Raw genomic sequence first — 25,389 nt, 5'->3', positions numbered from 1 at the left:
GAAGCCCACAGAAGCATCTTCAGAATAACCCCGCTTCTGCCTCTTGCGGGTATAATCCTTCCCTTAGCAGACACCCAGCCTTCCCTTGTCTTCCCCTGGATGGACGAGGAAGAACCGGGTTCGGCCTCCTCTTACTCAGCGGCAGTGAGCCATCAGGCTACTCCACACCAGTGACACTGCACTTCCAAGACAGACAGCTGCAATCCAACAAAATGACAAAAAGCAGCAAATGAGCAAAGGAAGACCCCCTGCCTCCTTCCACAGAGCACTGTCCAGAGCCAGCATGGTCTGGACTACACTGTATGCTGCACCCACCAGGGGGCCATTTAGTGGGGTTTAGAGATGTGTTCGTGGCTTAGGGCCTGGGGCCCTGGAGAGTCCTGGGAAAGGGCACAGGACAGGCCGTCTGTGTCCCTCTCCCCATCAGGAATGAAGGGGAGTCACGTGGTTGGCTGGAACTGCTGACGGGATTCACGCTTCCCCCCTCCTAGCCGAGGAGCGGGGCATGGGGGCAAAAATAATCTCTTACGTACGGTCTTCGCTGAACAAAGAGACGGAGAGAGATGAGATGCAATAACAGAAGGCTGGACAACAAAACCAACAGTGCCTCCCCGCCCAAGACTACGTGGGGCCCTTGAACCAAAGTGTCTGCCAGTGGGCTCGTAAAACAACGAACAACTTGAAAGCCAAGGTCTCCCCTTTTGTCATCCCCAGGGCAGGACGTCTATCGTAGTTACAGAGCAAGCAATGACCAAATCCATCACTCGTGCCCGGATGGCTGCTCTCCTGTCCTGGCATCCAGGCAGCAAACGCAAGAAACCTGCAGGTGGCCCTCCAACACCTGCAGAGAAATAGTCCAGGATAAAAGACAGTGGAGTGATGTGTAGAGTCTTGAGGGGGGAGGAGCATGACCTAAGGACGCTACTCCTGTCAAGCTGTTATTCCCACGCAAAGACAACCGTTCACACTTGCTGCAGGAGCCTGAGGGTAAGAGGAACAGTGGAGACACACGTGAGGAAGCTCCAGAAGAAGCTCAACGTTCAAGTTAAGGAAACAAATTCCAGAAAAGTCGGGGTTGGCCTCTGTTGTCCTTCCTACCCAGCACATGGTCCAGAGCCCAGCAGGAGGGGCTATCTGTGCACAGAGACAAGAGGCCTTGGTTGGTCTCCAGTGCTCAGGACTTGAAGGTTCCTGTACATCAGGGGCTCACTGAGCACCTTACAGACTTCATCGCTCACCACATCCATTCACGCAGGGAACTAAAAAGCGCTCCGTTTTACTTCAAGGGCATCACAGAGTAATGATGGATGAGAAGGAATCCCCCCAGTTCCAACTCCCAGGGTCCAGGACCCACCCCCATATGCTGTTCTGGTGCAGCGCAGAGATATCTCCCCACCAAACACACAACCTGAAGTCCACTAATTCCAGGGACTGGAAGAAAGATCAAGGGAAGAGAAGAACACACACAGATCAGATGACCAAACGGACAAACACAAGAACTTTGTCTCTGGTTTCAGAACTGTCACCAGTGAGTCTCCCTGGAAACTATTCCTGGGCTGAGTGTATGTTTGTATCAGAACCTGGTCTGACCACATTTGGACCCCAGGTAGGAGATGGGTGCCGTCAACAGGTGCTGGTTTCTGCCCTTCTTTGAGTGTTTACAAAAGGAATGAGGACAGACTCCGTTACCCTCTTTACTGCAACTCAACTGTATTTCCTAACTCCCTCCCCTCCCCCCGGGTCTCACAGAGGCAGGTCCCTACCACTGGGAGGCTCAAATGAATAAGTGGGGCGCCTGGAAGTGCAGTTAGGTGGTGCTAGCTCCATCAATTCCTGTGCCCGACACTGGGGCACTTTGCCTTCAGTCCTCCGGCCGGCACCGAAGGGCTCAGGACACAGAAAAGCTCACATCTCACACCAAACGAGATTCTGATTCATGAGTGTCAGGGAAGAATGTGGAAGAGGAGCAAAATCAATCACAGAACATCCAGTACTGGTGTTTGGAAAGGCTGAACTCAGGGCTAACAGGGAGCCCAGGAGGGCACACCCAGGGGGCTGAGGAGAGGGAGAAGCTGACAGATTCGGCTGAGTGACTCTGCGGGGTCACCTTGAAGGCAAGGAAGACTGTGGAGGGTGGAGGACATGCACGCACCCCTCCCTGCCCTCCACAGCCACGGCCCCTCCAGTGGACCTGGGGAGAAGGGCCCTGCAGGGCAAGAAGCCCTCTCAAGGAGCACTGCTTCCATCCCTTCCATCTTCAAAGTGCATTATCAGTGCAAGAAGTAGGGCGGGAGCTCAGGGGGTCCAATTCTGAGACAGGGCTGTGCCAGCCAGCTCCCCCCCAATCTCCTCCTGCTTCCCCCTTGCCCGCCCCCAACCCTTTTCGTGCTAAGACCAGAACTCTTGCTGGATCTCGTAAGGGGCAGGCCTGTGTGTGTTCAGCGCGGCTCTGCACAGCGGCATGGTGCCGTCCTGACTCTGGCCCTCTGCGTCCAGGTCCAGAAGCGTCCGCTCGGCGGGTGGCAGCGGCCCCGCCTGGAAGGGGAGCAGGGCTGGCAGCCCAGGCCGCTCCTCCACGGTACTGCTGCTGCTTGCCAAGCAGGAGTCCAGGTTGCTGGGCGTCTCCGTGCTGGAACTGTTGGCTGGGGAGGCGCTACGGGCGTGGCTGGGAGACACGAACCACCAAGGGTCCAGTCGCTGCCGGTTGGCAGAAGGACGCGGCCGAGGCAGAAACTCCAGGGTCTTGGGTCTCTCCAAGGCAGAGTCCTGCTGTGTGTTCCAGCGCCTTGGGGTCGGGGGAAAGACCACATTGGGGTCAGGGAGACGGGGGAATTCACCTGGGTCTCGGCTGGGGCTGGGGGTTTTCAACATTCCTGGTCAAAGAGACAAAGGGAGAGGCGTTCGATAATGGCACCACACTTCTGGGCCACACACGCTGCTTCCTCCCCACCTCGCCACGTCCCCATCCACTTGGGATAACGTGAATCAAGAGCGCCTACTATTTTTCATGCAGTGTGTTGGCAGGCACTGGGGATATAACAGTGAACTACAAGGCCACGGTCCCTGTATCTGATAATAATGGGACACACGGGGCTCGTATCTGCAATGAAACAACTTGAGGAAATGTCTGTTCATTCGCAGTTCATCCATTTAATAAACGTGTGACAAGAACAAAGCTAGGTGTCAGAAATCTAAAGACAAGTAATCTAGGGGTCTCTTTTCCCAAAGAGGCCACCTATCTGATTGTAACAAAAAAATCTAAGCAGGGGCAGGGCAAGCTGAATGGTCAAGTACTATTGTCGTTCACACTCAAATCTCACTGAAAGGGTATTGCCATGTTCTCTTCTCCTACGGGATTCAAGGTGGTTTCTGGGTCAGACTGAGGTCTTCTAGGGCGCAAGGGACAGGGTGGGGAAGGCCCAGGGTGACAGTGCACGTCAGGGCGTGTGGGACGTCAGACGGAGAAGGCGAGCGTGTGCACCGGCACAGCAGTTCACCTGGACACATCTCCGCGTCTGAGCGACGGGATGAGTGACTGAGGGGTGAGTGATGGAGGGCGTGATGCCCGGGTGGAAGCTTGCCTTCTGCGAGTGTCTGGACTCACGCTGTAACGAGAGGCAAGAGCCCAGCTGTGCGGCAGAAAATACCCTCCTGCGTGCAGGGCAGGATTCCTCTCGGTAACTGCAGCCTCCTCTTCCGGGAACAAACAGAGCTGGACTCCCGCCCTTGTCCTGAAAGCACCGCGCCGCACACTCCCACACCCAGGGCCTGAGCATCCCACCGGAGTCCTGATGGGGTTCTTCCCAGAACCTGCCCGTCTGCTCTCCCTCCTCAGGGAAGACCCCCTGAGGCACAGGACGGAGAGAAGTCGGCCACCTCCCGCGGCCCAGAGCAGCCTGTCTTGACTGGCTGAGCCAGAGAAGTAACGGAGCTGACCCCGATACCTCCACTCCTGGGGGAAGCACGAAGGCGGGCAAGAGGAAGGAGGGGGCGGGCAGGCCTCACCTGCTCCAGGGCTGGGGCTCAGCCCGTTGCTGGAGGGGCTCCTGCTGGCTCGAGGGGCCGCCGGCTTGAGGGCCCCATCGGAAGGAGTCCGCCGGTGGGCGCTGGGCTCAGCGCGGGGGGCCGTGAGGGTGACATGGGTGGGGGTCAGGGACTGCCTCGGGTCTCGCTTGAAGCGCTCCACTCGGACATTGACCAGGGGATTGCGGGTGCAGGGGCTCAGGGGCGGGGCCTCCCCGGGGCTGACGGGCATCTCGTACACCACAATCTCATCACTGTCAGAACGCAGCAGGGAGCGGGTGGAGTTGCACTCGGAGATGGAGGAGAGAGAGAGCAGCGTGAGGGAGGCAGAGGGGTCTCCTAGCAACAGCACGGGCTCCTCCTTCTTGAAGAGCTTCCGGGATGGGGGGCTGGTGCTCCGACGGGGACGGCTGGCTCTCTGGAAAAGGCCCTCTCGCCTCTTCTTCTCCTCCCGGGCTGGCGGCTCGGGTTCCTCCGGGGGGAGCAGCTGGCACTTGCCAGCTTCCAGCAGGTCACACCCGAGGCCCGTGGCCGCCAGGACGGCCCCACAGCCGAGCAGAGCCACCTCGCAGCGGCGGTGGTGGGGGCCGCCCCGCTTGAGGCTGTTGGTTGGCGTCAGCTGAGGGGTACTGGTGGCCGAGTTGACTGGGGTGGGCTCCTCGTGGACGCCGTCGCCGGGGGGGCCGTCCCCCTCCTCTCCACGAGGGAATGGGATGCAGAGGTAGGACTGGTTGGGTGACGGCTGTGGACGACTCTCCCCACTCCGTGGACCTTCGCTGTCCTCGTCCTCTGCGAAGATGAGAGGAGTGGAGGGGAAACGGAAAATGGGAACGAAGCTGCAAGAGTAAAAACCTGGCCCTTCTCCCCAACCCCAGGCCCCTGGCTTAGTGCCAGGGATGCAGACGTTGAACAGTCTGAGGTGCAGGACAAAGAACCAACAGGACTTCATGCCTCCACACTCAACCGTGACCAACGTGGGGAAATCACTCTCCACTGCACAGCCTGTTTTCCTATGTGCAGAAAAGACGATCTGCTAATTTGCTCCTTCTGTCGTAGGGACCCTCAACACAAGAAGTGCGGTATGAGTTTCCTAGAACAGATAGATCCCTAATTATTTTACAACTTGAAACTGGAAGGGACCTTGGATTTCTAGGATAATGGCCTACAGACTTGTCTTAAGACTAGTGTCCTGCAGGACGTCCCTGGTGGCCCAGTGGTTACGACTCTGCGCGCCCAAGGCAGGGGACCCAGGTTCGATCCCTGGTCAGGGAACTAGATCCCACATGCATGCTGCAACTAAGAGTTTGCGTGCCCCAACTAAGGAGCCCACGAGCCACAACTAAGGAGCCCACCGGCCACAACTAAGGAGCTGGCAAGCCGCAACTAAGGAGCACGCCTGCCGCAACTAAGAGCTGGTGCAACCAAAATTAAAAAAAAAAAAAAAAAAAAAAAGACTAGTCTCCTGCAAAGGATTAGAACCCCCTGCATGGGTGAAGGCCCATCTACTCTATGGACTGACTTATTATGATCTTGGAATTCTAGAGAGAAGAGTACTTTCTGAGAGAGCCTGGAGAAGGCCTTACCCATTCAGTAATCACAGGGCAACACTGGAAAAGCTTCCTTGGAGGAACACTGTGGTGTCTTCTATCACCATCTCCCATTCTGTGGACTCCCCACATTAAAATACACAGAAATAGACCCAGGAGAGGAAACTGCCTGATTCCAGGCCTCCCCCTTCTTCACTGCCCTAAGGAGGCTATAACTGGCCCCTTGGGATAGGAGGCCAAAGGCAGGTTCCATGGCAGCAGTAGTGATTTGAGAAGACTCAATGGAATGGGAGTAGAGCAAACTGAGAAGGAACAAGGCGGGGGTCGGGGGGGACCAGGAGTTGAGGAAAAGAGAAAACACCCCCATGAAGCAGTACTAGGGGTCCTTCAAGAGTCCGAGAAGCTTGGCCAAGAATTCCCTGAGGGAACGGGGGGAGAGTCAAGACAAAGGCAATACTTACCCATCTCCATAAGGCTGGTGAACCCTGGCAGGGCTGGACTATTCCTCGGCCCCTTCCCCAGGTTGGGGGCACTGGATGACCACTGTTTGTATCCATCTACCAGGGACTTGAGGCTGAATGAGAGGAAGTGAGGAAACTGTGAGAACTGGTTACTTCCTTTACCCTCAGCTCCCTGGGCCTATGGAAATGCCTCTCCCTGTCTGCTGGATTACAGCAAAGCCCAAGAGCCTCGGGGTATAGGCAACAAGCCTTATTGAGCCCACCCGCTTCATTAGCAAAAGTGCACATGCTCTAGGGAATGAAAAGCAGAGACATAACCCACCCCTCACATGCTGCTACGGAGCTGTGGGAAGACCTGCTGGGCAGGCTGGCAAGAGGACAGCAAGAACAAGGACTGCCCGGCACTGGCCAGGGTCTTGCCGAAGCCCAACTTAAGGGAGAGGCAGTCACTCCGCAGGCGCTGACTACAACACACTGGTGACATTAGAAAAACTGCAATGCTGAGATTTGCAATGCAAGGCAAGCACCGGGCAATGAGCTAGCAGAGATGGGCCAGGCCAGGCCACTCCACTCACACCCTTTCTCAATTTCTCCTTCCAAGCTTACGGCATGCTTAGGCAACTTTCAAAGCCATCCGTGTTTCAAAAACAAAAATCAACCAACAAAGCTGCACCAACCCAGTGCACTTTGGGACAGACCTATGTGGGCAGTACATAATGCTGGACTCGAACCCTCAGTTTGTCTGGGAATGCAGAGGAAAATGACAGGAGCTTGCTTTCAAAACCCTGTAATCAGCTCACGGTGGCAAGCCAGTAACTCCAAGGTCACTGACCGGGTACCCCGCCAACTCTCTTATAGGACAGGGGCATCAGAGGCCCAGAAGCACTGGTCTTTCCCCTAAAGGACAGTAAAGAAGGAGGACTGAGGAATCTGTGGGCTATGACTGCCCTGGAGATACCAGTATATAAACAGGGGTGGCTCTCCTTTTAGGGCTAGAGAGAGCCATTCAACTAAAGCCCACTCTTCCCAGCCCATCTTGAGGGAGGGAGAAGGACCAACTTCTTCCCTGACTGCAGACCTCTGTTTCAAGTGCAATCAGAAATACCACTGAATTAAAGTACCTCCCAGCGACCAGTGGTTTCAACCAGAATACACAGCCAGAGAGAAGCGTACTGCCCAACCCACAGCCTGAGACTTCTCACTGGAAGCCTCATAACATCACCTCCAGCTCTGGGTCCAAGGAATCCAGATCAGCAGAGTCAAAGCCAGTGCTGACGACCAAAGGATAAACAGCCATGGACTGTCTCCCTAAAACTAAGGATGCTGGGAGAATCCCAACAACAGGAGTGGTCAGGGGAGCAAGGAAACGTCAAGTCAGACCAACACAGGAATTTTCCCAAGGTGCACGATGGTACCGCTTCCAAAAAAAAAAAAAAGAAAGTCAGCATGGCCCTGGCAATAATGAGGCTTGATTCTGCAGGGTGCGCTGTGAGGACAAGGAAACGGAGGGAGGGTTATTACCAGTACATGTGATGACAGGGTGAAGATTAGACTCACCCCAAGTGGAAATGTGGAGATTCTGATGGGGTACTTAAACCATTAGCTTTCTCACGTCTCTGAGGGGATCTTCAATGAATAAAGAGAATCAGTAGCAGGCAACAGTGGGTACATGCAGCTCAGCCTCTCCCACATGAGAACCCTCAAGGCTGGGCTCCAGCCACGTCGCCAGCTGCCCTCCCCTTGTCCGGTCAGCAAAGCCCCACACCATGAAGGAATCTTTTTTTTTTTTAAATTTTGGGTTTGTTTGTTTGTTTATTTTTATTTATTTATTTATTTATTTATTTATTTATTTATTTATTTATGGCTGTGTTGGGTCTTCGTTTCTGTGCGAGGGCTTTCTCTAGTTGCGGCGGCAAGTGGGGGCCACTCTTCACTGCGGTGCGCGGGCCTCTCACTATCGCGGCCTCTCTTGTTGCGGAGCACAGGCTCCAGACGCGCAGGCTCAGTAGTTGTGGCTCACGGGCCCAGCTGCTCCGCGGCATGTGGGATCCTCCCAGACCAGGGCTCGAACCCGTGTCCCCTGCATTGGCAGGCAGATTCTCAACCACTGCGCCACCAGGGAAGCCCATGAAGGAATCTTAACAAGATGACCATGCCAGAACTACTACAGGCCCAGGACCTCCCAATCTGTGGGACAAACATCGCTGAGCAGCCACAGCTTAATTATGGGGGGCTTGTGAATCCATAGATCTCCGCTGTCTACAGACAGCGCATATGTTTCCTACAGATATGTACTATTTTTTTAAAGGATGGAGATGCAAATTCACTTAACATTACTGAATTCAATACAGCTTTTCATCATTACATATTTTCTTCAGTCAACAGGGACTAACATTAGAAATAGTATCATATAGAGGCTCTCAAAATTTTCTGACATGGAAGAGGTCTTTTCTTGAGACTGGATGGATTTTCCTTATTTCATCAATAGGAACTGAGAATCATGAAAAATGAAGTCACATATTTTGAACTGCTTCAAAAGTTTTGAGGGCAAATCTATGTAAGTTAATGTAACGTAAGAAAATTCCAAAGTTAATGTTGTGTGTAATGTGAAATGCAGTTAATTTACTAGCAAGACAAAAAATACCTTTAAATGAAGCAGAACCAGAGAAACTATTGGGATCCATAGCCAACCTGGTAAAGCCTATCTGGAAACACACTAATGTCAGAAATGCCAAGGGACTCAGGGTGACGGAGTTCCTCAGGCCCAGCTCAACCCTACTTCTAGCCAAGGCTCAAAGGACAAACTGAGGAGTGCTTGTACCTACAGAACTTAGTATAGCAGAGCAACCTGCAATCCCCAGAGGACTCAATCACTGAATTCTTATACAGCTTAGGCAGTCTGCCCTACATATCTAAATATTCTGTTCCAAGGTAGCTAGTGATTTCCAAAGCCTGGCTTCAAAGAGGCCATCCTTCATGAACCAACCTGTTATTTTCACCTTCAGCACAGATCTGACATGGGGAAGTGGATTTTGGACATGAAATCTTAGTATTCAGAGAAATACCAAGGCTAGTTACAGGTTCAGGGCACCTCTACGTCGAATAGTCAACCTTAGAAGCTCTTTGAAAAGCCACTACAAAGGATGAAGGGGGCTACTGCTAATCCTCCCACTTGGAAAAGTCAAGAAATATGGTTCTAGATTCTAACACAAAAATAAGAAGTATATCCCATGACATGCATTCTTCGAGTATGAAGGAGAACTGCACGAGAAGCACGGACGAATCATGAGAGCAAGTATTTACATATGCTTACTACGAGCCAGCCCATCTTCTAGGGACTTCCCAAATATGAGCTTATTCATGATCACCTCCATGAGATGGGTATGGAGAGAATCCCCGTTTGATAGATGAGAAAACATAAGGTCCCACAGCTGGGCATGGAGGAGCCGGGATTCACACCCCGGCAGCCTGGGCTCAGCATCCATGGTCTTCACTACTACACTACAAGCAACTGGTCTGTGAAGGACTAGGACCCCTGGGTCACAAGCCCACAGTGAGAACACAAGCACGTCCGAGGCACCAGGGCGTGCCATGTGCTTTGCCTAGAGGGGGCACTCATACACGTCGGCGTGGCTAGGGGGTGGGGTCATCAGGAAGTGCTAGCGGCCCTGGAGTCACCTCCAACTGCACCTGCAGGGCTGGGTTATTCTGCCTGCCCCTGCTTCAGGATGAACCTCCATTCAAGAGGCGTGTCACCTCTGTCCTTCCTTCTCTTTCTCCTGGGCAGACGTTTTAAGGGGAAGAGCCAGGTGTAAACAGAACACTCAGGCTGAACTCCTCACACGTAGTGAATGCTTGGACTACTTGCTACTCCGAACAGGAGGTCTCCGGGGCTGGGCAAACTGTAACTCATGGGCTAAATCCTGCCCATCACTTGTTTTTGTACAGTTTTACTGGAACACAGCCATGCTCGTTCATTTACATATTGTCCATGGTCTGTGGCTGCTTCTGTACTACCACAGTGGGGCTGAGTAGTTCCTACAGAGACCACGTGGCCCACAAAGCCTAAAATACTTACTATCCGGCCCTTTATGGAAAAAGTATGCCAACTCCTGTCCTAGGAGGTTCCAGGGAACAAGGAGATTGGAAAACCCTATTGTAAAGATCAAGAAGCTTGTCATTTCTCTGAACGCAGCGAAACACGCAACAGAGAAAAAGGTACCCCACGTCATATTTTTAAAGGATTTCCCATCATCTGGCTCTTACCCTTCGTCTCCTGAGGCAAACTCCTTCTGACCAAGTGTACCTGGCCCCCACGTCCGTCCCTTCTTCTTGGGGGCCCTCTTCTCCTCCTCTTCCCCCTCCTCCTTGGGGATGACACAGCTCCGGCCCCAGGTTTTGCTGCTTTCGCCTGGTGTCACTGTGGATAACAAAGGTCGAATGGGAGCTGGAGAACAGAGAGGTCCCCCCAAACCAGCCTCTCCCCGACCGGACACACACACTCACATAATTGGAGCTGCGGGGGATAGTCAGACCTTGTCAAAAACTCTGTGCCCGAGTGGAGCCTGCCAGGCAAGTAAAGGAGTTCCCAGCCACCACTCACTCAGTGCTTTCAAAGTACCAAACGTGAGAAAACCTCCTAGATTCTCCCGAGTCCAGCATAAAGTGGGCACTCAGGTCGGCCAGTCACCAGAGCTCCAAGCAGACCTGACTTAGGAACATGTTTTGTTGCCGGGGACTGGCTTGGGGGGCGAGGGGAGCGGTGAGGAAGTAGGTGAGAGATAAGGGGTAAGGAAGATGTATAAGTGAAGACATTTTGGTAAGAAAGTGCTGGAAAGGAAGAAAGTGAGGAATTCAACACTGTGGAGAAGGAAGTCAGGGGTAGGAGAGGGGGAAGGAACGGGCCTGGAGAAATATAACAGATAGGAGAGGAGGTGCCTTCTTCTGACCCTGATACCTTAGAGCAAGGGTCGAAAGCCAAATGCTTCAGAGACTGGCCTTATATCATAAATGAATGGAGTGACCCAATTACCAGAAAACAGGGAGTTGAGGGGACTGAGGCAAAATACAGAGCATACGAAAAAAAGAATCCACTGATTTGATTTGATTTTTCAAGGAAAGCCAGAAATCCAGGTCTTGGGGGGTTTTTTGACGAAATCTCTCTATCTTTAAATTAGGGCATACACACACTTTACATATATGCATATATGTGTGTTTGTATAAGTTCTTTTTAATAAACACTGTCATAAAATAAAATTGGTTCAGATTTGGCCTATCATAAAGTAGCTGGCAAGTTTACCTTGGAACCTACACTTTGACAAAGCCCTTTCCTGGGAAGCATGGAAAAGAAAAACCATGATGCCCCAAATATGGCAGCAAGTGCACAAGGTCCCCAGGCCAGGGTACCTTCATCGCATCCCAAATTGCTTTGTAATTCACTAAAGAGCCCGCTGATACCCACAAACCCCTTTGCTGGTATCTGACTAAGAGTGAAAGGGTCAAGGTCATGGAGAGAGGAGGTGGGGGGTAAGGGTCTGCGTACACATGTGCATGTATATACATATTGTGGAGGAGAAGTGGCAGAGTTATGGACGGAGCCAGCCTGGACCAGTCGGTGGCTGGACAGAGCAGGGGACAGGTGCCCCTGGTGTGTTCTGGCCCCAGCTAATTTGGGAAACAGCCTCACACTGGATGGCTCGCAGGCGAGGAATGATGGTGGGGCTTGCAGGAGGACTAGAGCGGCTGTTGATGAGACTCTTCCTTTTATCCATGGTGGGTGAGGCCTGTACCGTGAACTTGTGCTGGAAATCTGCTTGGGGAAAGACAAACAGATGCGTGTGCATTAGAATTTTCCCATTATCAAATTCCTATGAGCTACAAGGATATATACTGTAACACAGGGAATACAGCCAATATTTTATAATAACTATAAATGGAGTATAACCTTTAAAAACTGTGAGTCACTATGTTGTACACCTGAAACTTGTGTAATATTGTACATCAACTATACCTCAGTTAAAAAAAAAATTCCTGTGAGAGAACTGACACTTCCTGGCAGGCTTGAGGGACAGGCCCTATTTCCTGAGAAGCTCCTTTTCACCTGGGAAATGTTCTCTTTCAGAATCATTTCTTTTTCCCATAGGGATGTGGCAAGATGGACGTATGAAGAGAAGGAAACTTCATTACCCAAGTGAACTTCATTATATGGTTTTCATAAAGCTGTCTATATAATGTACATATGTCTATATAATGTATATAGGTGTAGCAAGTACATGCTTAGAATAGTTTTTAGAAACATCATGAGAGGGCTTCCCTGGTGGCGCAGTGGTTGAGAATCTGCCTGCCAATGCAGGGGACACGGGTTCGAGCCCTGGTCTGGGAAGATCCCACATGCCGCGGAGCAACTAGGCCCGTGAGCCACAATTACTGAGCCTGCGCGTCTGGAGCCTGTGCCCCGCAACAAGAGAGGCCGCGACAGTGAGAGGCCCGCGCACCGCGATGAAGAGTGGCCCCCACTTGCCGCAACTAGAGAAAGCCCTCGCACAGAAACGAAGACCCAACACAGCCAAAAATAAAATAAATAAATTAATTAAAAAAAAAAATGTCATGAGACCTTGTCGATTATTCTAGGAAATCTAACTTAAAATTCTCCATCTCATATAGTCTATCCGTACACGCCTCCTTTTCTCAGGGACCAAAGCAGGGAGACTGATGCTCCTCGCTAAGTGTGGGGTAACAGGACTAACCCACAGAACCTGGGGAAGTGAGGGAGATGCGGTTAATGGTCCAAATTCTGATGTATTCCAAAGGCATTTACAGCACACATGAGGAACGTAAAATGCACATTCTCTGAGATTCTGAGCTTCATTCTCCCCATCTATCAAAAGGCTATAAAAAAGATCTGCATGTTTGCACCTAGGTCTCCCCTCTAGACTGTGATCTCCCTGTAGGTGAGCTCCATGGCTTTTCTATCTGCTTCCTTAGCACACAGCAAGATGCTGGCACGTGCCAGATGCTCCAGAGGTGCTTAAAGACTCTGTGTTGCCTGAAAGGAAAAAAATGTACAACGACACATTCACTGAATTTCACTAGATGGATTCTCTTGTCTGTACCTAAGCCACCATCCCAGTGCTTAAAATCATCCACTACTACTCCTATTATGCCATTTTCCCTTGGTTCCTTATACTTCTAATACGCTTGCTTCCTGGGGCCTTACAGACTCAGCATACAATGAACGTTTTTATTTACATAACACACACTTGAGTACTCACCTCCCTCCGTGGGTACGTTACGCCCCGCAGAGATTCTAATTCATAGTTTCATATTTCTTTGCATTTTCCCAAGGCTGTACCTACTGCAAATGTACCTTTGTTCAGCTAATGTGTTTCTGAAAGGTTATGTGTAAATCAAATTCTTAAACGTTCATCCTAATCTCAACTGCACAGAGAGAGCTAATTATTTACAGAAACCCTGAGATGAGTTATTTTGCAGACTCACACGCACATACACACGTACCCTGGGATTTTTCTCCCCCAGGGACACATTCCTTCTCCAGGGTTGACTAAAGTGAGATGTGCCTGTGTGCACGGCGTGCTTCCAGCGGCCCGGACTGAGCCCGCCTGTCAGGCCTGTCACATTCATGGCCTTCCCCTCATATTCTGAGTGTAGTCACACCACAAAATCCCCCTGGAAGGCGGAAGCTGTCTAGCAGGCCAGGCTTTCCACGGAATAGAACGGACCATCTTAAACCGGCTCCGTGATGAGCCCTGGGGGGTCTCACGTTTCTGAGCTCAGTCCCCGGTTCCCACAGACCCCCTGCCACACCAGTCTCTCGGTCCACTCCCACTTCCCCCAGGTCCCCAGCCACCGACCGGAAGGGAGGCTGATGCGGTTTCCGTCCTTGAGCTTCAGTCGGTTCTTCCTGAACTTGCCCTTGCGTTTCTTGACCCGGGGCTTCTCCTGGCACAGCTGGTGAATGATGACGTTGAGCTCCCGCTCCAGGATGTCGATCTCCCGCTCGGCCAGCTCCTGCTCCCGGCGCCGCAGGAGCTCCTCCTGGTTCTTCTGCTGGAGTGCGGCCCGCGTCAGCTCCTCCTCCCAGGTGTGCAGCTCCTGCCAGGCAGGTAGAACCATGGGGGGGGGGAGGGGGGGGAGGGGGCGGTGTGGGGGGCAGGTGGTCCATGCAGAGGGCGCTCGCCCCTGGGGGGCCAGTGCTCACGGCAACCTGGACAGCTGTCCTCTAATGCCCCACGCTTCAGTCCCCGGCGGAGATGGGGGCTCAAGAGCTGGCTGCAAAATGAACACCCGACCACCGCAAATGGAGGAAAGGCAGGCTCAGAGGAGCCATCCTGAGGATACAGCTAGAGTAGCCACAGGCCAAGCCCTGGAGACGGGGGCTGATGGTTCCCTGTGCCCCTTGATTGACTGATCAAAATTACCTGTGACCAGGAAAAACGATGGCGTTTGGGTAGAAAATATAATCATATTCTCAAATTTTACAGATCTGGTTCTATTTTGATTTTTTTTTTTCTGTTACATAAAGGAAAGTTTCTTAAAACCAGAGCCAGCTTAATGTGATCTAGCTTAAAATGTGTGTGCTGTAAATGAATCACCCTCCAGGCATCGCCTAACATTCAAATGAAAATAAATATATTTCCAGGGTGGCTGTTCAAAAGGTTCGTGAGGCGCGTCATCTAAATCTTTGTTCACTTGGTGAGTGAATCCACCGAGCGTGTGGTTTAAACTTGCATCTTATCTTAAAGGACAACCATTTGCTCTGGAAGGATGGGGACAGCACAGCAAAGAGAAGAGAGAACATTTCCTGAAGTCTTTGCCAGGCACTTTCTCTAGAAGGTGGGCAGAACCTCTTCCCTCCCTCCCCTGTTTCCTCCTGCATGAATTTACAAATGAACTCACCATGGAATTCCTGGAAAGAGGTGGGGGCTTATGGCATCAGGAAATAGGAGAGAGCCCAGGAAAGAGAACAAAGCATACGTATACAATTTAAACACGTGGACTCTAAACTGTTAACACTGGTTACCCCAGGCCTAGGATTGAAGTGGGGTGGAGGCGGAGGACTAAAACTTAGGAAGCTTTCATGTCAACAACCTGAGAGAACCATGTCTAAAAAGGGAGAAGTTTTTTTCAATAAAGCAGCCAGAGCAACACTTCTGTGGTTGAAATTCAAAATTCTCAATGAAATGCTCCCCTATAAGAAGTCATTCTGGACTAGAACAAAATATAGAAATGGAACCCAGGGCTAGAAAAAAGTATGTGAACACATATCGGGGAAGCAGAGCGGCAGGCAGAGAGCAGAAGAGAAAACAGAAACAAAATGGGAATAAAATATTCTGATGAAAGGAGTTTTCCATTCAACTTGCCTTCTATTCTCAAGAGTATATGAAAATGACCATAAGAATGATAGAAAGGAGAAAAATGAGAAGAGGATGAGCACCTTGAAAGTTGTCTGGTACGTGGTAGGTCCTCAGTAGTTGCTGATTAACTGTTGAGTCGATGAATGAATGAGAGAAAGAAGGAGGAGGAGAGAGAAGACAATTTTATAAATGCAGTCCTTCTTTATGGGAACATGGATTCATCACAGTGCCTGAGAAATGAGCTTGAACTTTTGAACTTCTCCTTCTTTGATGAAATAAGCCCCAAACAGATTAATTGTTGTGCGCCCTCCACATCCTTGGCTTCCCGGTCCCACTGCTTTGTTTTCACCATCAGAACAAAAACACATAGAAGATTCAGAAAAATTATTCCTGGTTGGTTATTTTGCTGCTAAATGGGAAAGCTGAAGATTAGTTCGAGCTAATCTCAGCCTTCCTAAGTCCTCTCTCCTGCATGCTCTTGCCTAAGGGATGGCTTGGGTTTAAGCTCCTTCCTTTAAGGGAACTTGAACCCCAGCCCAGAGACCAATCCATCCTCACATACACAGAAGCAGTAGTAGGTTGAGCCAACCTGAAGAGTGAATCACATGGGAAAACAGGACATTTATGGAGTACTCAACTATGGCACCATATACCTGGAAACCCTCCAGCATGGTAAATCCCCTTCTTGCGAAACACCTATTTGGGTATCTACTCCATAGTATGCAAATCGCATCTTCCACATAAAATGATTTAAGAGGAATCTCTCCAGAGAGAAAGCTCATTACCCATTTCACCCTCACTTGCCCAACTCCAAGCCTTATAACGGAGAGGTATCACAGCATTGGTGTTAAAAGCAAGGACTCTGGAACAAAGTGGCTGATTTGTGGCCTTGAGCAAGTTAAAATGGGCATCACATGTAATATGGAGTTACTAGCACCAATATCACAGGACTGTATTACATAAGGCAATTATTACCTTATTATGCAAGATTATGTAAGAATTCATATAAATTACTCATAACAGAGCATAGCAAATAGCACATGCTCTACAAATGTTAGCTATTATGAGAATTGGTTTGACTTTTTCTAGTAACTACTTCCTGACAAAATCCAACTTTCATTTTTCTTATTGTCTGGTACCCTTATAATTTCATCAATCAAAAGAAATAACCACGGAACTATATTCAATATCCTGTGATAAACCATAATGGAAAAGAATATGAAAAAGAATGCGTATATATATATATATATATGTATATATATATATAACTGAGTCATTTTGCTGTATAGCAGTAATTAACACAACATTGTAATTCAACTATACTTCAATAAAAAATAAATTAAAAAAAAAGAAAAAGAAATAACCAGGAGTCAGTGATTCAGCAATCTCAAAAAAGGCCAGGAACTCTGGTGTTCTTCTAGTTGGAATAGAACTAGTAATTGGAACAGTCTCTTTTAATCATTCTGCTCAATGGTCAGTACAGATCCACCCCTCTCTCCCCCTGGGTCCCTAAAGAATATCATAAGCTCACTGCATCCCCCTGCAGCATGCTCCTTGACTTGCCAAACAGTACAAGGATTGCTATGTTGCATCAAAAGAGTTATATCTTCAAATCAGCTCCAGAAATGATTTTTAAGTCCTTTGATAAGGGAAACGATGATATTGGAAAGAAAATGGTTTTGGAATCAGAAGACCCCAGTTCAAGATTCTGCCTCCTCACTTACTAGTTGTGTGACTTTAGACAGACACTGACCCTCAGCTCTGAGATGAAAAAGTTAATAACACCTGCCCTGCATGCTGGCAGCAGGGACCATAAGACTCCTGGATAAAATGGGTGAAAAGGTCTCATCAGACATTTCAAGTGAAAGAACTGGGAAGCCATAAAGATAATTTTAGATTCTACTATTATTATACTGCTTCCCAAATTTCCACAGAGGGGAGTGAGAAGGGAAAGAAGAAATTAACCGAGTCTATCCATGGACATCCCTCGTGCCCCTAGCCACTGGCCCCGCAGGATAAACAACATAACCGCTTTGATTGGCTTCCTCTGTGTGGACGCTGACTGCTGGCCAGACACTATGGGCAGAGAGAGGGGCCATTTAAGGAATGGTCTCCAAAACAAAAAGGCAGATCTCTAATGGGCTATGAGTCTCTGAACTCCTCAGTTGGTTCAGCCTTTGAGCCCTTTTCATAAAAACATGAAAAATGCCAAACAATTTCAGACTCATGGTATTTTTAGCCCATATGCTGTTTCTGATCCCCAAAGACACTGACAGGATGTTCTGATAATTGCTCTCAGTGTTGAAGTACCCCTATATCCAGTTAAACCCCTTCCACAAGCCCACTGCAGAACAAAGAAAGCTTTCTAGAGCGCTCTCGGATTTCCAGCCGGCGGGGGGCAGGGTGGGACACCCTGCTGGTACTTGCCCAGCGGTGCTCCTCCTCCAGTTTGGACAATGAAGTAGATACTCTGCAAGGAGAGCTTTGGATTCATGACCCCGCCCCCCTCACTTATTCCTGCCACATCCCAAAAAGAAAGAAAAATTCTCGATCGTTTCAGGTGACACCTGAGGCCTGGAGAACTCTCCATGTAAGGCCAGGAAGGAAAAAGCTGCTCTGTTGCCACAAACCAAGCAGGAACGTGGTCATGTCAGAATCGGTCCAGAGGCCCCAGTGGAGAAGATCCACTCATTCAATGCATGCCTTTTGCTTCTCTTTCTTACCTTTTCTTTGGCCCTGAGTTGGTCAAACATCTCCTGAATCTCATGTTTCCAGTCATCCTGCAGGCAGTGGAAGGAGTCCTTGGGCATTTCAAAGAAACCAGACTCCTCTATGGTAGTTAGCTGGTCCAGGATATTCGTGAAAGATGGTCGTGAATGGGGGTCAGGATTCCAGCAATCTGCATGGGGCACATGAGTCAGCAGGCAGCATTAGCGGACAGAGGCAAATGTAAGACTTAGGATATTACGTGACCTCATTTGACAGAAAACCACCTCTCATTTCTCCTTCCAGAAATAGAGACTGGGACTTAGGGAACCCCAAACAGGGCTCAGGAAGTAAAGCAATCTGCCCAACATCACAATCATCAAGAGTGAAGCTGGAAACACAATGCAGCAGCTCTGCACCCATTCCATTCTGACTATTGATTTCACATAAGTAAGGCAAGTCCAAAGCGTTTTCTTGCATGAACTACAGCTACCGCAGTTTATCAAGTTACTACACGATTCCAGTCCTGACAATGGGTAACTACACCTTGGGCCCCAATTTCCCATAAATAAATGAGCTACCCTTCCCCAACTCAACGTGCTGATGAGAAGGCAAGGACGAAAAGCACTGGCGTGGGAGTCAGGAAAAGTGAATTCTATCTACTCTCAGCTGAGCCACTAACCAATGGAGTGACCACCTATCCATTTAACCTCTCTCAGCTTAGGATTTCTCACTGACAAAATCACAGGGCTTGCCTAGATGAATTTTAGAATTCCTTTCTTCTTAGATCTTCATTTCTACATGTAAGACACTCAGAGGTCTTGAGATAAAAGCTGCTATACCTTCTTACTTTGGATTAAATAATAATATTCTGAAGCACTGGATAGCAGCCTTCAGTTTCTAAGCTACGTTCTATGTCAATAGATGGACAGAAGAGACATCGGTGACACCAGTGTAGCAGGGTGCTGACATCATCTTGAAGTAGCTCTTCCAACCATCCTTAGGATTCCTCCTTGACTGACTCATACTTCACCTCCTCTTTCAGTTACTGATCCTGCAGAACTGGCCACAATCTATCGAGTGCCGATAGAAAAATAAACGGCCTCCAGTTTTGTTCCAGCCAGGGGTCACTCACCTTCCATGAGTTTGGCAAAAGGTTCCGGGCATGTAGAAGGAATGGGAAGGGCAAGCTTGTTCATGGCCACTCCATAAGCGACAGCTAAGCCATCGATTCCTCGGAAGGGCACCTCACCGGTCAGGAGCTCCCAAAGCAGCACCCCATAGCTAAGGAGAGGAAGAAGACAGAAGCCGCACCATGAACCACAGGTGCAACTTCACGCAAATATCTCGCGAAGCTTTGACGAGCATCCCACATCCTCTCCGACATGTAGGGAGACTAACAAAACAGAAGTACTGCTATAATATAAAAGGGAGACCATAAAGCCTACTGGCTATAAGCGAAAACTCTGGAGTCAAGCACACTTGGTTTCAAAGTCTTGCTCCTCAAATTCCTCATCTGTGAAGTGCAAACAACACAAGCAGTCTGAAAAGGCTGTCATGAAATGAAATGCACTGCTCTAGTGTTTTAATCAGTGCTCAAGGGCCACGTCTATTTTGTGGTTGCTATTGTGAATGTAATAAACTGGGAGAAGAGGCAGCCTTCTGGGAATACATTTTTTCCTGCTTTAAGAAAACTTCAGCTTAAGTCACAGATATATTATTTTTTATTTTTTTAAATTTTATTGAAGTATAGTTGACTTACAATGCTGTGTTTAATTTCTGCTGTATAGCAAAATGATTCACTTATACATGTATATATTCTTTTTCATATTCTTTTCCATTATGGTTTATCACAGGATATTGAATATAGTTCCCTGTGCTATAGAGTAGGACCTTGTTGTTTATCCATCCTATATACAATAGTTTGCATCTGCTATTGTAGATATACAATTGCATCTGCTATTGTAATCCCAAACTCCCAATCCTTCCCTCCCTCACCCCCCTCCCCCTTGGCAACCACAAGTCTGTTCTCTATGTCTGTGAGTCTGTTTTTGTTTCGTAGATATGTTCATTTGTGTTGTATTTTAGTTTCCACATATAAGTGATATCATATGGTATTTGTCTTTCTCTTTCTGACTTACTTCACTTAGTATGACAATCTCTAGGTCCATCCATGTTGCTGCAAATGGCATTATGTCATTCTTTTTAATGGCTGAGTAACATTCCATTGTGTATATATACCACATCTTCTTAAACCAATCGTCTGTTGATGGGCACATGGGTTGTTTCCATGTCTTGGCTATTGTAAATAGTGCTGCTATGAACATAGGGGTGCCTGTAGCTTTTCAAATTATAATTTTGTATGGATATATGCCCAGAAGTGGGATCGCTGGATCATACAGCAACAGATACATTTTTTTTTTAGCTTTATAAAAGCAGAGATATGACCACCCGAAACAAACATATTTTGCTCCTGTGAAAGATTTCTTTCAGCGCCCACTAGGTTGAATAGATTCCTGCCCCCGTCAGCATGAGTGCGTCCTTAACGGTGACCTCTGTCTAATTCAAAGGGGAAAGTTTCACAAGGGTAGACTGCATCAGTGGAGCAGAGCAGCACATCAGCTGTGAGGGCTTCGAATTCTTTCCCTACCTTTCAAGTCCACATGAAGAATTTCTTTTCACATGTTCTGTGAGTTAGGGAATGGGGAGCACAAAGCTTACGGAATAATTATTCTATGAATTCACAATCAGAACCAGGCAAACTCATGTAGTGTTTAATCCTTCCAGGAATAAGTCAGGACCAGAAACCATAAGGCCATGAACAGTTGGAAGAGGGCCTCTCCTTATATTTTCAAGACAAAGCTCAATTTTTTGGTAATACTCATCAGTAGTTTACAACCAACAAGAAGACATATTTATTTTAAAAAAATAAATAAACCCAGCAACTATTCGATCACGGTACCTTGTATGTGCAGTATGCTAAGACATTTACAAACATGATCTTGAATCCCTACAACAAACCTGCAAGATAAGTATTATCATCATTTTGCAGATGAGGAAAGCAAGTTTTAGATGGGGTTAGCAGCATATATTAAGGGCATGTATGGAGTAAGTCTCGGTGGACCTGGACCAATTCTCAATTCCTTCTCCCTAGAATGCCCTTCGACCAGTTCTCTGCTTGGTAAACTCTACTAATCATCTTTCAAGATATGATTCAAATGAACCACCATTTATTCATTCATTTTAAACATCTACTAAATATTTACTATGCATCAAACTCAATGTCAAGAACTGGGATACAGGATAAAAAAACACAGATCTTATCCACAAAGAGACTAGCAAGAGGAATAGAAAAAGTATCAATTAGAATATGGAAAGAGGAGTCACAACAGAGATGCTATGACAGCACAAAGGAGGGTCACCTACACCAGACCAGGATGGAGGCAGGAGGTAGCTGAACCCTGAGTGAAACTCTGCTAACTGAGGGAGGAGCCAGGGCTCCAGAGACAGGGATCAGAGAGCACAAGAGCATGGGCTTGCCCTCAAAGGATCCCATGGCATGGCCTGGCATGGTTCCAAAGGAGAGCAATGTGCCCACCAATGTGCCAGGGCATCCCGGGGGTCTCTACAGAGGGACCCTCAGAGTGGACTGGCCAGTGTCCTTGGACAATGGCTTTCCCCGAGTGAGCCCTCCAAATACTATCATTTTCTTTATGTATTTTGACAGGAAAAAAAAAAGAGCCTAGTAGACTGGTAGTTGCAGGTCTTGTCTTGTCCTGACAAGAAGGTGGATTTTAGTCTAGGCTGATGGGAACAACTGGACACCTTAGGAAGCCTCCCAACACCCCAGCATGTTACTCAGCCCTTGTTTGTACTGTCAGGTATTCTAGTTGTTTGTTTACCAGCCTGTGGGCTCCTAAAGGGCAGGGACAGTAGTTCCTAATCTTTGCATTCTCAAGGTCTTGCCCAGGCTCTGGGATGCCTAGGCCCTCACATAATGAATGAATTGGTGGGTGGGTGTAAGAGTGAGTGTGTAGTCAGATGGTCCTGCAGGCTGCACTGGGTACCCCAGAGTAAGCCCCAAATATCATCAAGAACTGCACTAGGACACTTCCTGCCAAACTTTTCATGTGACTTATCCAGACAGCAGTCATGCTGGGCAGCGTCCACCAAGTGACCTCTACGAGCTCTCAGCGCTGCTAACTAGATTCCCGGTTAGAGAGACTCCCATCTTCAGTTGCCTGCTCTCAGCATTACTGCCTACTTCCACCCTGAGGAACAAAAACTCAAGGCTCCCGAAACCCCTTTCTTCCATCCAGGCAAAGACAGTCGATGTCCCAAGCCTAACTACCTGGAAAGACAGGGTGTTTTTGAAGATCCAAACACGTGTCCTGTTTGTGTCCTGGCATTTCCTCTGTGATGGTGTTTACACTGAGCTCTACTCCGTGGAGATGTCTCAGGCCACTGGGAAGGGAAAGGAGCCAGGGACCCTCCCCTCCCAGCTTCCACAAGGGCAGCTCTGCTCTCACCTGGCTTGGTCCTTTGTTCATGGGCATTCCATTCCATTTGAAGGGCTCTACAACTAGGAAAAGTGGGAGAAGTGCTGCTCAAGAAAGACTTAGACAGACTTGAGTCGAATGCCTGCTTTACCACTTACAGCCATGGGACCTTGAGGAAGCAAGTTCACCTCTCCCAACCTGTTTCCTCATCTGTGTAACAGAGACAGCAATTCCCTACCTCATAGAAGAGCTGCAAGGAAAGAATAACAATAACTACCCCGGGGCTTCCCTGGTGGCGCAGTGGTTGAGAATCTGCCTGCCAATGCAGGGGACACGGGTTCGAGCCCTGGTCTGGGAAGATCCCACATGCCGCGGAGCAACTGGGCCCGTGAGCCACACCTACGGAGCCTGCGTGTCTGGAGCCTGTGCTCCGCAACAAGAGAGGCCGCGACAGTGAGAGGCCCGCGCACCGCGATGAAGAGTGGCCCCCACTTGCCGCAACTAGAGAAAGCCCTCGCACAGAAACGAAGACCCAACACAGCCATAAATAAATAAATTAATTAATTAAAAAAAAAAAAAAAAAACTACCCCGCATCCTGAAACCGCCATCTATGGCTCGTAAACACCGTGTGCTTCCCTCTCGGAAAGGCCTGAAATGAGAAAGTGGCTGGGGAGAGCCGTGCCGAGGGGTACCAGCATTCAGGGAAGAAGGCTTTCTGGGGATGACTAAACCAGTCAAAGTGTTCCTCTGCCAGTGTTCCTCTGTATTTTTATAACAGAAGGTGGGTGATGTAAATGAAGGCTTGGTGCTCCTTTGGCAGGAACAGAGTCCAAAAAGGGGACCGGAGAAGCACACATTAGAGGGATCTGAGCCTCAGGGAGAGGAGGACAGTAGAAGTCCACATGATTTACCTCAGGTTTAGCCTCCTTTCTTGCCCTCCCTGGGTTAAGAGAAGGTCAAGAGGTCTGTTCAAGACTGTTTACAAGCAGCCTCAAAGTACCAGCTCAGCTAGAACTCTGCTTCGGAGTCCCTTCCCCCCAGAGAAGTGCCAGCTCCCACAGTGCTGCCAGTGATTTCCCAAGAGCGATAGCCTAAACCCAAACCCTCAGAAATGCACCCTGTGTCAATAATTAACCACCTCCAGAGGTGCAGTAATCTTTTCCACTGTTTGGTAATATCGGATGTGGGAGAGGGATGTTTTATTTTTTTCAAAATGAAGAAAAGCCCTAGAGCGAATAGCAACCCTTCCCAACCGAAGGTGCAGCAATTCTGTACCTGTGCTGGGCCAGGGCTGTTTTTCTTATTAACCTGCATGGACTTTAAGACTGTCAACTCAGGGACCCACCCTCCAAAAGGAGAGGGTGTCCCTTGAATGGGATCCTGCACTTGGTCATCAGCTGTGAGCCCACATTCCAGGAACCAAGCTGACTGTTTAATAATCTTTGGCAAAGACAACTGAACTACCATATGTGAAAGTACTTTGTAAACTGTTAGGTAACACACAGTTTACTATTCTTGCTGTTAACCAGACCCTCATTCAAAATGACAACATATTTACTAACTTATTTATAAATGTATATGTTAATATATTTATTGACATAATAAATACTTATTAACATGGCAATATGCTGCTCGTGCTCTGTTACATTCAAAAAGCAGCTTACAAAACAGAATGATCCCATTTTAAGGGATGGGTGGGTGATCACAGGAACAGGAATAAACACACCAAAATGTCAACATAGATTATCTTTAGAAGTGCGTTGTGGGTGATTTTCTTTTTCTTTTCTTTCCTTTTCTTTTTCCTTTTTTGTTTATCCATATTTTCTAATTTTTTTCTATAGTGAACATGTTTTCCTTCCGTAATTTAAAAAACGTAAAATGATTAATTAACAAAATGCCTCCACCTCATCCTACACATGACAGGCAGAGAGTCACCGTGGGACAATGGCCTCTGGCTGTCACCGCTGCCCTCCCTGCACAACACAACCAAAGGGCAAGAACTGCTCTTCTTGAGGGGGTCTGGGCCATTCTCATCCTACACTCCACCACAGCACAGAGGAGGCCTAGAGAACTATACTCGAAGAACAGTGAGACAAACTCAGCTGGCCCTGGGCACCCACCAACTGCAGAGGCCCAAGGCCCCGGATGAGCTCCAGGAGGGGAGTGGGAGGGAAGGGGGTTGGATTCAGGCTCAGCCCAGTACCTGACACTGAAGTCATACCCTTACCTTACACACTCAAGGCCCATAAGGCAGAAATAGGATAGAAATAAAATGATACATGGAAGACACCAAGCTTGTTTTGCAGAATACCAGGGAAACCACAGATATGCAAACAACCTGCTGGCAGCCCCTTCAGGCACACTGAGGGACTAGGACAACCAATAGTTAACTTTGATAGTGAACTTTAGACGTCACAGGCTGAAAATCCACCCCATGTAACATAGGGAACCCCCCCCTGAATTTGCACATGCAATCCATGAAGAGGCATGAAGAACAGTCGAGCCTGGGCAGAGAACTCCAGAAACTTACAAATTACTTTCCACCGACCATTTCCCACCACCCCCCCCCACCCCGCCTCTTATTCCCTGCTTCCATGATAAACATCCCACTCAACAGCTGATCAACTGGGGAAACATATCTGAGCATTGCCTCCTGCCTCTTTGCTTGGTCCCCTTGCAATAAATCCTTTTTCTCTCTGCAAAAGACCGCTGCCTCGGTGTTTGGTCTTTCCATTGTACAGCGGGAAGCAAGTCCACTTGCTTGGTCATAACAGAGTA

General features: G+C 48.7%; 1 protein-coding gene across 2 annotated transcripts in view; it reads right to left on the bottom strand.

Annotated features, from left to right (window-relative positions):
- Positions 1 to 2,388: 2,388 nt before the first annotated feature.
- The window catches only part of MAP3K9 (mitogen-activated protein kinase kinase kinase 9), a 73,362-nt gene continuing 50,361 nt past the window's right edge, over positions 2,389 to 25,389 (bottom strand). Inside the window, exons 4-12 of one of the 2 annotated variants that reach the window (XM_068562844.1) lie at positions 19,247 to 19,395; positions 18,129 to 18,304; positions 13,903 to 14,143; positions 11,718 to 11,840; positions 10,298 to 10,451; positions 7,589 to 7,657; positions 6,032 to 6,144; positions 4,006 to 4,875; positions 2,389 to 2,873 (exon numbers count right to left, since the gene is read on the bottom strand). In XM_068562844.1, the coding sequence (XP_068418945.1) occupies positions 2,389 to 2,873; positions 4,006 to 4,875; positions 6,032 to 6,144; positions 7,589 to 7,657; positions 10,298 to 10,451; positions 11,718 to 11,840; positions 13,903 to 14,143; positions 18,129 to 18,304; positions 19,247 to 19,395 (2,380 nt within the window). The remainder of the gene's footprint in view (positions 2,874 to 4,005; positions 4,876 to 6,031; positions 6,145 to 7,588; positions 7,658 to 10,297; positions 10,452 to 11,717; positions 11,841 to 13,902; positions 14,144 to 18,128; positions 18,305 to 19,246; positions 19,396 to 25,389) is intronic. The other variant, XM_068562926.1, reaches the window with a different exon arrangement.

Source organism: Eschrichtius robustus, chromosome 1 (genome assembly GCF_028021215.1).
Source record: "Eschrichtius robustus isolate mEscRob2 chromosome 1, mEscRob2.pri, whole genome shotgun sequence".
Classification (NCBI taxonomy): Eukaryota; Metazoa; Chordata; class Mammalia; order Artiodactyla; family Eschrichtiidae; genus Eschrichtius; species Eschrichtius robustus.
Note: the sequence above shows the minus strand (reverse complement) of the source record. Positions and strands in the feature narration are given on the sequence as shown.